The sequence below is a fragment of the Arvicola amphibius genome, chromosome 3 (assembly GCF_903992535.2).
Source record: "Arvicola amphibius chromosome 3, mArvAmp1.2, whole genome shotgun sequence".
In the NCBI taxonomy this organism is placed as follows: domain Eukaryota; kingdom Metazoa; phylum Chordata; class Mammalia; order Rodentia; family Cricetidae; genus Arvicola; species Arvicola amphibius.
Genome location: NC_052049.1, coordinates 126956455 through 126971509, shown reverse-complemented (window position 1 = coordinate 126971509; position 15055 = coordinate 126956455). Strand labels below are relative to the sequence as shown.

Genomic DNA, 15055 nt, shown 5'->3' with positions numbered 1-15055 from the left:
AGGACTCAGGACACCCAAGACATCTGTTTGCTGTATATGCAGTGGAAAGATACAAGGACATACCAGGTACTAAGACACACAAGCCCAGCCTGAACCCTCCCTCTCCACAGCCTACTGCTCAGCACCCAGGGAAGGCCAATCAGATAACATGCTAGAAGCTAAGCACCTTGGGAATTTAAAGGAAAGACAGAAACAAACATTAATTTTAGTGTGCACCCCAAAATACAAAATTCTAATGCGAGACAGCCAAATCTACTCCCAACTTTAAGAAACAGGAGAGAGGGAAATCACAATAGCAAGGCTAGTCTTTTCCTAGCAGGACACTAAACAACCCAAGCGCACTTCACACCGCAGTCCTTTTTTTGGTGTGGGAGGGTACCCTGGTGTCTAATTGTCACTTTCGAACCTAACAAGCTGGCCACATGCAAGGGTTTGCATGTGAGTATGTGAGCAACAGTGTCTCTGGTGTAGCTGCCATGCCTGACAGTGGGAGCAGCTGTGAGTCACACTGTGTCTAAATCCTAGGGACCCCTTTCATTCCCAAATCCACTTGGACACCACAAAGAAGAGGACACGCCCCCACACACACGGTCCTGTGCTGAGCCACTGCCAGCAGCACCACTCTCCCATACAGGCCAGACAAAAGAACAACTTGACCTCCACAGGAAGGTCAGGAGAGAACAGGGCTACAGAGAAAGGCACAAAATAAAGTAAATGAGGACTAAACAGCAAACTAAAAATCCAAATTAGTTGTGAAAGTGAATGAAGTAAACTTGAAGGAAAGTGTTAACGTTATGGACTGTGCATTGTATAGACTGAAGCGGAGATTAAACAAACTCCAAAAGCATGCATATCGCTCACTTACCACCATGTTTTAAGGGTTTGATGCAATTGAAGGGGGAAAAAAAAGAAGTCACAGTAACCGACAAATATCAACATACCCCCAAACCCTCAGGTCAAAGTCACCTCAAACAAAGACTGTTCTCTCCACCTGGGGATTACTCAAGGCCACTGACTAGATGAGAGGAAAGGTCTGAGGGAGAATGAAACAAGATGCTTCTGGACTCCATCTGATGAGTGTGACACTCCTGATGGAGTGGTGCACACGCTGCTGTCTGCATGCGCTTTCCTCACTTCTATGGCTGCCCTCAAGGTCCCCCACCCTGACACACACCTCATTATCTAGGGAGGGCACTCTGAGATGCATAATTAACATATTGCACCCACTAAACAACATAAAGTGATGGTTTAGATTCAAAATAATCAAGAGTTGATTCTGGTCAAAGCCCCTATGCCACTTCAATCACCTCAATGTGGATGGTGGGTGTGTGTTCCCATTTTTTGTGGTAATAGGATCTTATATCCCCCACACTGGCCTAACTCCCTACATGGAAGAGGGTTATCTTAAACCTAGGGTACTGCTTCCACCTTCTAGGTGCTAGGCTTTCAGGCATGTACTGGAACCATCCCTGCCAGGCAAGCCCTCTATCAAGTAAATTACAGCTTCAGTAACCCTACTCCTCTATCCCCATGGCAAAAGGACTTGCTATCTAGCCTAGGCTGGCATCAAACTCATAATCTTCCTGCCTCAAGTGCTAGAATTTATTATGGTTTCTAAACTCACATTTTGTCTGATCTCAGCAGGTTAACACTAAACCCAAGAGAGACGTAGTTCTTTGAATCATTTTCCATGTTCCATCTATTTTCTCATAAGGCACCTGTGACTGACCCTGGTTAAACAAATGGAATGTGTTTCTGGTGTCACTTTAAAAAGTCATCTCTTTCCCAGCATCTCTGGCCTCCTGTAAAGCTCCATATGCTGCTACCAAAGCTTTGATCAACTAATAGATTTTAGACTATCAGAACAATGCTTCAGTTCATTGTGTCTAAAAGAACTCAGATCACAGTTACAAAATGGTGCTCTCCCTCTTCTACCCCTAAAACGTGCTAGTACTTTCTCCACCAGTAACTTCAAAGAATCCTTTTGACCAACTTACAAAATTATCCCAGTATGAAAAAATAGAAGATTCTCTGATGTATTTTCTTTCTTAAATCAACTCTTTTAACGCAATGCTTGCGAGGGCACCAAAATATTAAGTAGAACTGAACGCCCCAAGACTGAACAGGTTCACCCCAGACTCTCTCCTCCAGTGGGTAGAAGGAATCCTGGGAGGGGCATACTAGCTGCACCCTGACATGAGTCAGGAAGTGACTAACACAAATGTGGCTCCAAGAAGGAGCCCAGCTATAACAGAAGCAAGAATGCACTACTTCACACTCTCCGCGTACTCAGTGAAAGGTAAAGCTGACTGGACTCTAGTAGTGACTTGTTACCAAAAACAAAGTGAAAGTGCATGTGTAAATTACCTACCTAAGAGATAACTTATGTGGCACTGGTTCTCAAAAGATCTAATGGGACGAAAGGACTGTGATTTCCTCTGTGAAATGATCTGAGTACTCAGAAGATACAAGGATCAAAGCTGCTTACAAGGAAAGCAGTTAACCTCAACTTTATACATTTTCAGTGTGAGAAATCTAAACAGACACATGCTTTTCTAATTAGATTCTGTATCTGTGTTCTTATCTATATTATTGCACTGTTCACTGAATGCTTTTCTACTTCAGGAGGAAAGTTACCAATAACAACATACTACTGAAATATATACTGAAAAACATAAATACATGAGTTCCTTTTTAGAGAGTTCACTGAAGCTCAAATCAACCACAGATGCTGGTAATGAACTGCCTGTTTGGTAAAGAAAAAGCACACCAGACCTACAAAAACTTCACGTTTTCATAGTGGCATATAAATAGGCTAACAGACATAATTATAGGCAAGATTTCATCACTTAAACATTCTGAGTTTGTATCAGCTACAGCTTCACTTATCCTCAGCAGACTGAAAACATATACATTATCTACAAGTAAATTTAGGGAGGAGTAAATGGGAAGAAAGCATATCTGTGAGTCTGCCATCATGAATTGAGATGAAGTTGAGGAGAAACTTAACAAAGAAAAGGCCACAACATAAGGAAAAATCATTCAATATCAACACACACCCCTCTTCCAGAAGAAAAGCCAAAAACTGAAGGAGGAGATGGAGCAGGGAGAAATCTGAGAATGCTGGAAATGGGGCAAGGAAGTGGAGATGGAAAATGGACCCTGGACCATACTGGCTGACGGGACAGAGAGATGGTGAACACTGCAATCATTCCAGAATCCCAGACTTTCACCCAATCCAACAACGAAGAAGTAAAAGCTGCTTGCATGATAATACTCTCCCGAGACCAGTGCAAGAGGTTTTACTTTGCACTTACCCTGCAGTCATCTGTTTTATGTAAAATTCATTCACTATATATAGAAATTTAGCTTATTATTTTCCATCCAGGAAGTCGGTCAGAAGACTGGCTCTGCCGCTCCCGCATCCTCCCCTTCAGTTTAACCACCAAAGGACTCTTAAGAGGATAGCTGCGTCCATGCAAAACTCCCACTAACCATTTCTAAAATCTAATCTGAAACATGCTGGGATAAAAACATTAACACAAGTGGCTTATAAGACTGGTACCTCTGCCGGGCACAGGCTAAGCAGATGTGTAACTAATGTGAAAATGGCAGCCACCCCTGTCTTAAATTTAAAAACCAGGGTCCAAAGCCTAACTTTGCCTTTTCTTAGGTAACTTTTCATTGAAGAAGGTGGCATTTGGCACAGCTAGTATTGTATCTATTTCAGTAACTCTCTGGGTTTTTGTTGTTTTTGTTTTTCTGTTTTGGAGACAGGGTTTCTCTGTAGCTTTGGAGCCTGTCCTGGAACTAGCTTTTGTAGACCAGGCTGGCCTCGAACTCACAAAAATCCGCCTGCCTCTGCCTCCCGGGTGCTGGGATTAAAGGTGTGCGCCACCACTGCCAGGCTCTCTCTGGTCTTTTGGGGATCCCACCCCCTTCCAGTGCTGAGGAAACTCTAGGTCTTGGGCTCGAACACTTACCTAACCTAAGTCCCTAGGGTCCTAATTAGCAGTGTTTTAAACGTTCTGAAGGGATGGTGATCCCTTTTAGGAATGAAATGTAACTCCCAAATAGCTGAGCTGTAAACTGTGGAAGGTATGTAGCCTCCCTCCCTTAGTCTCAGGTCTGAATATAGGTACAGCACTCCTTGGGAGTCCTAATATTTAACAACAACAAAAAAAAAAAAAAAAAAAATGGAGAAAGGCATTGGGGACACATGAAAATCCCAAGAATGCACGTTCACTTCACAGAGTAAGAAATCGAAACTGGAGATATTCTTTGTTGCAAAGAACTGGACGAAGGTCCCTCTGCTTCCAGCTCAAGTCTCTCCCATTTTTCTATAGAGCTCACTGATGAAAAGTATATCAGGAGGGGAGCCCACCAGGACTTCCTGCAGAGATGAATGTCAAAAGACCTCCTCCCAATCTCAGTATTCACTCTACTTAGACTCTACTTACTCCAGACAAGAGACTTAGAGCTGCTGAGAAGAAAGGAAAAGAAAGAAAAAGTGGCTGTTGTTCTCAAACATGTCCTTTCAGAGTCTAAAGCCATGCTATACCTTTGAGGTTATACTCTCTCCAAGGGAGTACAAGATCTCACGTGGGTATCCACTGACAGATACGGTATGTTGTGGAGAGAGTATAACACACTGCAGTACTAATGATTAGCAATATGGATCCATCAACTCTGGGGGAGGACACTGTACCATAAGTGCAGATGGTAGCCTGTACCACCATTGCCCCGGGAAATCTACATTGTGCTTGGGGTACATCCTCTAGTCAGTGACAGGCAAAGGATAGTTATAGCTAGTTGACAAATCAATTTCTCTTTGCTGATTTAATATTACAGCCCACAGGGGTGAAGATGAGGGATTTTTTCTTCTTTTTTTTGGTTTTTCGAGACAGGGTTTCCCTGTAGTTTCTAGAGCCTGTCCTGGAACTAGCTCTTGTAGACCAGGCTGGCCTTGAACTCAGAGATCCGCCTGCCTCTGCCTCCCGAGTGCTGGGATTAAAGGCGTGCGCCACCACCGCCCGGCTGAGGGATTTTTTTAGGAATCTGAAATACTAGTGATAAAAGCTCCTGTAAGTTCGCTGTTCTATTCACAGGGTTAGAAATGAAAAAAAAAAATCTATAAGCAAATATACAAGACCTTCCCAAAGCTTTCCTAACCTTAAGCATATCCCACAATGTTAGACCTCTGGTCCTATGTTTTCTAATAATGGTCTAGAAGGTTCTACTCCCATCATACCTCCTGTAACTCAGGGCCAGCTGAGGATATGCCCTGCAGTGAGGGCTGAGGAGTTGGCACTTGGTTCTCTTAAACCTAGAGAGTAAGCTACATCCTCCCTACCATTCTTGTCTACGGGACAAAAACAAAAAAGCCAGAAGAAAGCCTTGAAGACTTATCAAAGAGACCAACAAAAGGAACCAAAGTCTGGCTTCTCCTAATGGCTTTCTGAACACAGTCTAGACTGTGCTGGGACAGTTACCTACAGGGACTATGCCAGGTAATCATGTGACAACCAATTATATACCTTAAATCTGCCTGAAAGGACAGGTGGCATGTGATCTTGGGGTGGCTTCTAGGCTTGACTTGGATTCTCCTCAAGCTCAATCTGCCTGATGATCTGTATTGAAGGAGGACAGAGCTGAACAAAGAGTTTGACAGCTGCCCATTCACCACATGGCCTGAAGGACAAGGCCTAGGGTTTGGAGAACACCTAAACAGGGAGAGAGCTAATTATATCTCTAGGTGGCTAATACAAAAAAATTGTGGGGAGCACAGATTAGTATGAAAGTTTTTTCTTTCTTTTTTGGTACTTAAAGTCCTTATACTCCTCTTTCAGTACTTGGAAACTACCCAAGGAACCAACCCCAACTTTACTGTTTTGTTGGGATGCTCTTACCATCAGGAACCTCATCTGGCCTCTTCCTCTTCTCATACACAACAATGATCACCACAAGGATGATGATTTCAGCCAGAATTCCCAAGAAAGGCCAAAGTGGGGCAAGGTGGCTCCGTACCCTGAGGACGGTGAAAACGGAGGCAGAGCCAATGGAGTTGGTGGCATTACATTCATACTCGCCGGGATCTTCTGTGATCTGGAGATTCATAATATTCAATTCAGTGTAATTCTCCTTGTTGATGATGAAGAAGCGACCAGAGCTATTGGAAATGTCCTGGAGGGAAAAGCAGGTCAGAGTATATGAGCTACTCAAGTGAGGGTGACATTGTCCTCATTTTTAGGATAATGGCTGGAATGAGACACCACCTTTGTTCAAAAGATTTGAGCACTTAACTGATAACTTCCCTTCAGAGTTCAGTACACTTCTGGTAGAAACAGGGTACAAATTTCCATTATTGTTGATCCTTTGAACTTCTCCAACTTCAAGACTGAATGGAAGCCTGTTGCTTGTAGACCCCACAGACAGACAAACAGCAGGGGTAAAAACTGTAGCAGTAAGAAGCTGGGGAAGACACCCATTGTCTGGCACGTCTAAGAACCACAGGCCTGTCTGGTAACTTCAGAGCCAGCACATTTACTTCTTTACTTGATCAGTTCTGAGAAGCCTTTAAACTTCTCTCAGAAGCAATGCTAAAAATCTGCTCTCAGGAGGGAGCAGGCAGAGAACCCTAACTTCTCTTCTAGGACTCTAGGATTAAAGAAAAGACTATTCAACCAATCAGCAAGTATCTAGTAATTAATATATACCTGTGCATCCCATATCCTACTAAAGGGAAGATACATATGAAAATCATGACACAAAATACACAAGAAATCTGGCTTCAAGAAGTAAGGAGAGAGTTCTATAGGCAAGTGCATTCGTTATGCAAGTCTGTCAACCTGAGTTCCACCCTTGGAACCTAGAATGGCAAGAGAGAACAAAACCCCAGAAGTTGTCCTCTGACCTCAGTATGTGTGTAATGGTATGAGAAGGTAGGGCAGACATCCAAAGGAATGACTGACTTCAAGAATATGGCTTAATACAAACAAACAAAATAAAACCAACAAAAAACAAAACAAAAAAACTCCAAAAAACAGTGCAAGATGGAGAACTGGGAGGTATTGCAGAGCCATTACAGAAAAGCCAGGTAGGAAGAGCTTCAAAGAGCTGGCCTTAGTACAGAGTCATAGAGGAAGGGAGCTGACAGGTACGGGGAACTCTAGTCATCTTCACCCTGTACTAGCCACAACTAACAATATATAAATATAGCACAGAGAAAGAAGACAACCATCTCCCATATTATCCAGCTATATATAGCATGTTAGCATTTTGAGTGTGGGTACACAGCTGAATCGAAGTCACCCTTCACAGCGAAATTCCAACTTTCATTTTTCAAGAAGTGAAAATACAAAATAATTTCAATCAGTTTTGACAAAAGCCAGCGATGTCCTTTCCAGTGACCACAAGAGAAATAGATAATTCTTCCCAGCACCTTAGAATATAATATACAATGGCTTTCCCTGACAATACACAGCTCAGCATCTTCATCTCCTAAGTTTCTCATCCTCATCTTCTTTACTAGTGATTCCAAAATTAATGTGTGGGATTCACCTCTGTATGCTGTGAGTATGCTTTATTACCATTGGTTAATAAAGAAGCTGTTTTGGGCCTATGGCAAGGAAGAATAAAGCAAGGTGGGAAACCCAAACAGAGATGTAAAGAGAGAGTAGGTGGAGTCAAAGAGACGCCATGTAGCCGCCAAAGGAGACAGACGATGGCAGATCCTTACCAGTAAGTCACAGCCTCATGCTAATACACACAAATTAATAAAATGGGTTAGTTTAAGATGCAAGAGTTAGTTAATAAGAAGCCTGAGTGCCAAGGAATGTTTTAATATAGTTTCTGTGTGATTACTGGGGTCTGAGCGGCCTCTGCCTACAAAAGTTGACACCAGGGTCATCAGTACTTGACATTTCACTATTAAGAAGTCATAAAGTGGGAAATATATAGGACTTGAAATAAAACTACATATTATCCTTGTTTTGCCAATAATATATGTTGTTTAGTATGCTACAGTAATCCAAAGAAGTTGGATTAGATGAGCTACAGGGTCCTTTCTGATTCTGAGGGATGGTAATAAAAAAGGATGCCTATAAAGTAGAATCTAGGCATAAAAGCGGAAGTGGATATATGAAAATCTCTAGTCAGGAAAGGAAATTGATTAGAAATCACTGAATCAGAGAATAAAAGATCCCAAGGCACTATTTAACACTTCCAAGCACTTGCTGTGCAAACATGAGAACCAGAATTCTGATGCCAGTGCACATGTAATAAGCTAGGCATCCTGCACATACCTGTAACTCCAGTTCTGAGAAGGGGTGGAGACAGGAGGACTGCTGACTTCCAGTCTAGCCATGAAAACATGCGCCCCAGGTTCAGGGAAAGGCACTGCCTCAACACGCAGAAACAGATAGAGGAAGGTACCTAACACCATCTTTGACCTCCACAAATATGCTTAGGTGGATGAACCCCACTCCAAACAAATAAAGCTTGACAATTATTTGGGGCTGCAGAGATGGCTCAGCAGTATGAGTGTTTGCTGCTCTTGCAGAGGACTAAATTTCAGTTCTCAGCACCTACAACAGGCAGCTCAGAACTATCTGTACTTCTGCTCCAGGGGCAGATGGGGGGGGGGGGATTCTTTGACCTTTTTAGTATCTTTTGGTCCGTTTTCTTCTGAAGAACAAACAAAAACAACCCATTCCAGAATCATAGTAAAGCTCTGTGTTCCACTGTGAAGACATGCAATCTAATCCCTTATCAGACAAAAAGTTTTAGCAAATCATGTATACTGTCAATACTGGATACAGACTAATCTACCTATTCGTGATGTAAACTGTAATTCACTGCACAACAGCCTAAGTTATCCTACATTCAAAGAAACAGTTGTTGCAGTAACTGATTCAGATGTCTGGACCTCCTCAGGAAAAACTCCAGTAAGCACAGAGATTTAGGTATAGGTATAGGACTACCTCCTACTCACCATGAACACACCATTCTCCTTCTTGCGCCATATCCATTCTGGGTGGGGGTAGCCAACTGACTTGCAGTACATCATGGCATCCTGCCCTTCATTTTTATTTTCACTCCGTTTATGGCCAGTGATGTCAGGAGCAGCTGTAAAAAGGTGTTAAACTGTTACTACCTGAATAAGATACAAAAGGCCTTACCTACTAACTCAGAGCCCTGTTTCTAATGCTATTATTCTTTATAAATAAAAACTCAGGAGTCAAATATTGGGGTAAGAACCTGACTGATCAGCCGGGCGGTGGTGGCATACGCCTTTAATCCCAGCACCTGGGAGGCAGAGGCAGGCGCATCTTTATGAGTTCGAGGCCAACCTGGTCTACAAGAGCTAGTTCCAGGACAGGCACCAAAGCTGCAGAGAAACCCTGTCTCTAAATACCAAAACAGACAGAGAGCGAGAGAGCGAGAGAGCGAGAATGAGAGAGAGAGAGAGAGAGAGAGAGAGAGAGAACCTGACTGATCAGAAAGGCAGAAGAGACACATCTCTCTCTCCCTCAAGCCAAAAGACCAATATCTGAGCCCCTCCCTACTACTTCCTGTGTCTCTCTAAATGTTCTAGGTCCTCCAAAACCTCTGCGGCTAATTTTGATCAGCTAATAGCTAGCTCTTCAAAGTAAACTTTATTAGCAGTCTCAGAAGTGTCAGAGTGTGATCAAAATATCCCATAACAATCATAGTCTTTATCGAAGCTGAACACAAAGGTGCATCTAAAGAGTCTTTCAGGCCAGGATATGGTAAGAGGACCAATCCCATTCCCTACCCTTACTTAGTAAAACAGCAAGAAAATATCAGTTATTAGTATAAGAATTTCTACCAGTGTAGAACCTACTAGAAAAATGCTCAGTTATCCTAGATGCCCAAAACCTTCCTCAGTAAACATGCAAACAGAAGCCATTGTCACTTATATCAGTCCAAGTTTTCTTCAAACACCTGGAATACAGCATGTCAAATGTTATGTATTGGGCTGGAGAGATGGCTCAGAGGTTAAAGGCACTGATTGCTCTTCCTGAGGTCCTGAGTTCAATTCCCAGCAACCACATGGTGGTTCACAACCATCTGTAATGAGATCTGGTGCCCTCTTCTGGCGAATAGGCATACATGCAGACAGAACACTGTATATACATAATAAATAAAAATCCTTTTAAAAAATGTCATGTATTTTCTTAAGGAAATGAAAGATTGAACTACATAAAATAAAGCCTACTATAGGATATGTGAAAATGGATGCATGCTTAAAGATCTTAATCACTGAAAACCAAGGACCAGAGTTCTTCCAAGAAAGCCAACATCGAGCACACTAGGCACAATAAGGAGGAAAAGAATAATCAGAGGTCTCAAACCAATATCCCCAAGGGTTTTGTTAGCAGAATAAAAACATGACTTGAGGCAAGTCTACTGGGAAGTGGAGGCAGGTATATAGAGTTCAAGGGCAGTCTAGGACTACTGGCAAGGTATTCTCTCTAAAAAGGAAACAAACAAGGCTGCCAAGCCTGACAGGCTGACTTAGGTTCCCTGCAGCACACATAATAGAAGGAAAGAACCACACATATATAGTCTCCCCACAACACAGACACAAATAGACACACACACACGCGCGCGCGCGCGCACGCATGTTCACATTTAAACAAAACTAAAAAAACAAGCAAACAAACAAAAACTGTCCATTATATAGAACCAGAAGACCCTGGATGACCAAAATAATCCTAAACAAACAAACAATACTGGAAGGATTGCCATTCCAGATGTTAAGATATATTACAGATCACAGTAATAAAAACAATATGATACTGGCACAAAAAATAGTTATGAAGATAAACGTAACAAAACTGGAGAGCCAAACATGAGCACGCATAACTTCAGTCATTTTATAATTGATAAAGATGCCGAAAACAAGCTGAGTGAAAGAAAACATCTTCAACAAATGGAGCTGTAAAAAATAGATGTAGAAGAATGAAATTAGAGTTGTACCTATCTCTCTGAACAAAAACTAACTCCAAATGACTAAAGACCTAAACTTGAAACCTGAAACCCGAAACTGCTACAAGAAAATATAAGCATACAGGAAAGGAAAGGAACTTTGTGAACAGGACTCCATTTGCCTACCAACTAAAGGCAACAACTGACAAGTGGGACATTCCTAAAACTAAAAAGCTCCTGAAAGCTAAAGAAACAACCAACTAGTGAAAAGGAAGCTCACAAAATGGGAAAGGATCTTTACCAGCCATTCATTTGACAGGATTAACACCCAGAATATATAAAGAACTCAAAAAACAACAAAAGACTCATTCAAAAATGGCTCTGGGTCTAACTAGAAGTTTTCAAAACAACAGCAACAATAAAACAGCTAAGAAATAGATTTAAAAAATTATTCATCATATCCAGCAATTGGGGAAATCACAACAACTTTGAGATTTTATCTTACCCAGTCTGAATGGCAAAGATCAACAAAACAAACCTACACCAAAGTCTGAAGGGAAAATGAGGAAAAAGGGAAACCTTCGTTCGCTGTTGGGACTGAAAACTAGTACAGCTACTATGGAAATGAATGTGGAGAAATCAAAAAAAAAAAAAAAAAACTAACAATAATGACCCAGCTATACCACTCCTTGGCATATATGCCCAGAGGACTTGACATCCTACTCCACAGACACTTTTTCAGCCATGTTCATTACAGCTCTATCTGCTATAGCTAGGAAATGAAAACAACCCAAATGTCCTTCCATTGCAACGCATAATGAAATGTGGTACATATATATTACGGAATATTATCCAGCTGCAAATAAAAATGAAATCATGAACTTTGCAGGTAAATGGAAAGTACTAGAAAAATACACATTAAGTGAGGACACCCAGATCCAGAAATACAATCATCACAAGAGCTCTTTCATTGGAAGCTCCAAGTTCCATGTCTCCAGATGTGAGGACTTATCCTGCAGTAACTATAGAAACCAGGAAAGTAAAAAGGGACTACTATGGGGAAGGAGGTAGGGAACAGTAGAGAGGGAGGAAATAGCAGGGTACAAGTGATCTGACCAGGGAAAGGAGAAAGAGGAGGGGCTCTAATGAGAGAGGAAGGAGGATGAAATAGCAGAAAGGAACTCTGAAAAAGTTATAAGAAATCATACTATTAACTACCTTAAAAACTATTAATACATGTAAGTCTGTGTATAAATATACATAAATAATTTAAATGAAAATTTCTCATCTGGGCTGACAATTCTCCCTCCAAAAGCCAAAGATCAATTAACACAAACTCCAATACCAGGCATGACATTATATTAGTCAGGGTTGTCCAAGTGACTCGCAAAACATACAGGCTACTGCCCTTCGTTGCCCCACAAAAGTGGAAGTTATGTGACTGTCACTGAAGATATACTTCACACACAAGGCCAAGAGGCCCCTGACCTGAGCTAGAACTGAACTGAATGTTTCTTCCCAGAAGACTAGCCTTCATGGTATCAGACTTCCAAACATGTAAACTTCCAAACAGGGAAAACAATCAACAATCCTACCCGGCTATGATATCTATGAAACTACAACCAGCATGTGAGGCTAACCGTAAGGGTGCAGCAGTGGCTTAGCAATAACCAACAACTAACTCTCTAATAAGGCTTAAGAACCCACCATTCAACAGGAGACACTGAGCATGGTACTAGAAACCTAGCAAACTACCCATGGAGCTTCTTGGGTCTTGGATGAGAACCTTCAACCACCATTTTACTAAACCAGCATAAGCTCTAGCTGCACTGTAAAATACCTGTCCTTACACCAACAGATAAATTAGTCCTCACCCCTTATCAAGGAAATTTCCCTTTGCCACAGATAAACCATTACAGAAAACCACAACTGATGAAAATGCAGAGCTGTGGAGCCCAGTACCAATGAATACATCTACAAAACACCCATGCACTTAAGGCTTAGGGATCATTATACAAGAGGAAGCTGAAAGATGCTGAGAGCCAAAGGATCAGGGAGTTTGCTGAGACTGCGTTGCACAGTAACGCCAGAAGCTACACCCATAAAGTCTCACCAACATGACTGCCTAAACATGAGCTGAACAAGGACAACAACAGATATGCCAGAGTTGACAGGAAAATACTACAAATTCTCACCCCACACAAAGAACTAAAGCCAACTAAGGAATGCTGATAGTGAGAGAAATAGCTTTCCCCAGGAAAGGGCACACCAATTAGTCATACCAAATGGTCAGGCCTCGAAAATATACATGCAAGTAACATTATACAGACTGAACAGGTTTTATTTATTATGCAAGTGTGTGAATATACACATACAAATATACATACATGTATATAACAACTATTTATGAAAAGGGGTCATAAATTTGAAAGAAAGCAAGAAAGGGTGTTTGGAGGAAGGAAAGGAAAGAGCGAAGCCTTAATTATAATCTCAAAAGAAATTTTTTAAAAAGAAACTAAAAATAACAACAAAAATAATAATACTGAGTGCTGTGGTTCATGCCTGCGCTCTCAGCACTTAGGAGGTAGAGGGGAAAAAAGAGACTTGAGACCAAATACATGAGACCATGTTGGGGAAGGGGAGCAAAAACAAAACAAAAACAATGACTCATCTAGATGACACATCTAGCCACTTTATAACAATCTTGAGCCCAGAATCCGGAGAATTTCAAGATCTGGGTGTGCTAGAGACTGTGCTAGTTCACTTGTAGGACTCACTTAAGAGTACACAGCACCTGTTTCAGATCAGCTTTAAGGATCCCAGAAGCCTAATGTGGAGCTAATTCTCTGGATTTAAATTTTTTTATCCTAATTATATTTTCCACTAGGACCTGACAAGACATCTGAAAGCAATGCAATTCAAAGTAGGCCAGCTACCTCTTTGTTGGCCAGGTTAGGAAAGAGAATCAAAAGACACTGATCCAAATTCCAGTTGAGCTGGAGTTTTTTTTTTTTTTTCTGTGCTTTGATTATACTTAAATGGAGAGAATTCTGCCTAGTTCCAGTAGTCTTAAACAAGTAGGTAAGATGTCTAATATCCACTAAAACTGTAGAATCCTGGAGAACTGTATTATCTCATGGTCTGATACCACATACCACCTTAATTACTTGATTTTTCTGGTTTAAAAACAATCCAAAGTTCCACAGTACACAGACTGCTTCCCAGGCAGACTGGTACCTACAATTCTCAGAGGCACCTAGGATGTGAATGGAATAATAGGTAAGATCCCAAACTGTATTAGGTTCCTGCCAAACCCAAGTCTGCTTTGATACCATTCTGTGAACTGCTTTCTAGGTTGGGTATTATTAAAGAAAATTTTTTTTTTCCATGAAAAATTCACTACCCAACGAGTATCAGGCTGCCTCTACTGCTCCACTTCTCCACAGCTACTCTGCCATTTCTTTGGTCTACTGATAACTTTTTCTCATAAATTTTTTTCAATCAAAAAATATTAAGGACTCACACCCACCCTTAGGACTCACTGTGCCACCTCCACCACCCAACTCCATACCCAGACTTCCCACATCCTCCTTCCACGGTCTAACCTGGTAAGTGTAGTCTTCACCCCTCATCAAGGAAAATCTCTTTGCAACAGAGACCACTACAGAAAAACCACAACCAATCATAATGCAGAGTTGTGGAACCTAGCCCCAACAGATACATCTACAAAACACACCTAAGGCTCAGGGAACACAGTAGAAAAAGGGGCAGAAAGATTCTATGAGCCAGAAAATCAGAGCATTTGTTATGAAATTATGTCTCCTAGCAGCATCAGAAGCTGTAACTGTTAAGTCTCACCAACACAAACACCCAAACTTAAGCTGAACAAGGACAACTCAACGAACATGCCAAACCATATCGGGAAAAGCCCACAAGGCCTCAACCCTACACAAAGAACCACAGGCAACTAAGTAAAGTTGGGTGCTGGAAAGGTGGTCCTCCCCGGAGAAAAGCACACTAATTGTTTGTCCAGTGCTAAACTCTCAGCCCTGAAAATATATAGGAATATATATGTATATACAAGTACATATATTCATGTATA

At 41.5% G+C, this 15055-nt stretch overlaps 1 protein-coding gene across 1 annotated transcript in view; it reads right to left on the bottom strand.

The window, feature by feature from the left end:
- Window positions 1–15055, bottom strand: part of Nptn (neuroplastin) — a 70217-nt gene that overhangs the window by 3590 nt on the left and 51572 nt on the right. The window contains exons 4-5 of the mRNA XM_038322487.2: window positions 8993–9126; window positions 5910–6183 (exon numbers count right to left, since the gene is read on the bottom strand). Of these exons, the coding sequence (XP_038178415.1) occupies window positions 5910–6183; window positions 8993–9126 (408 nt within the window). The remainder of the gene's footprint in view (window positions 1–5909; window positions 6184–8992; window positions 9127–15055) is intronic.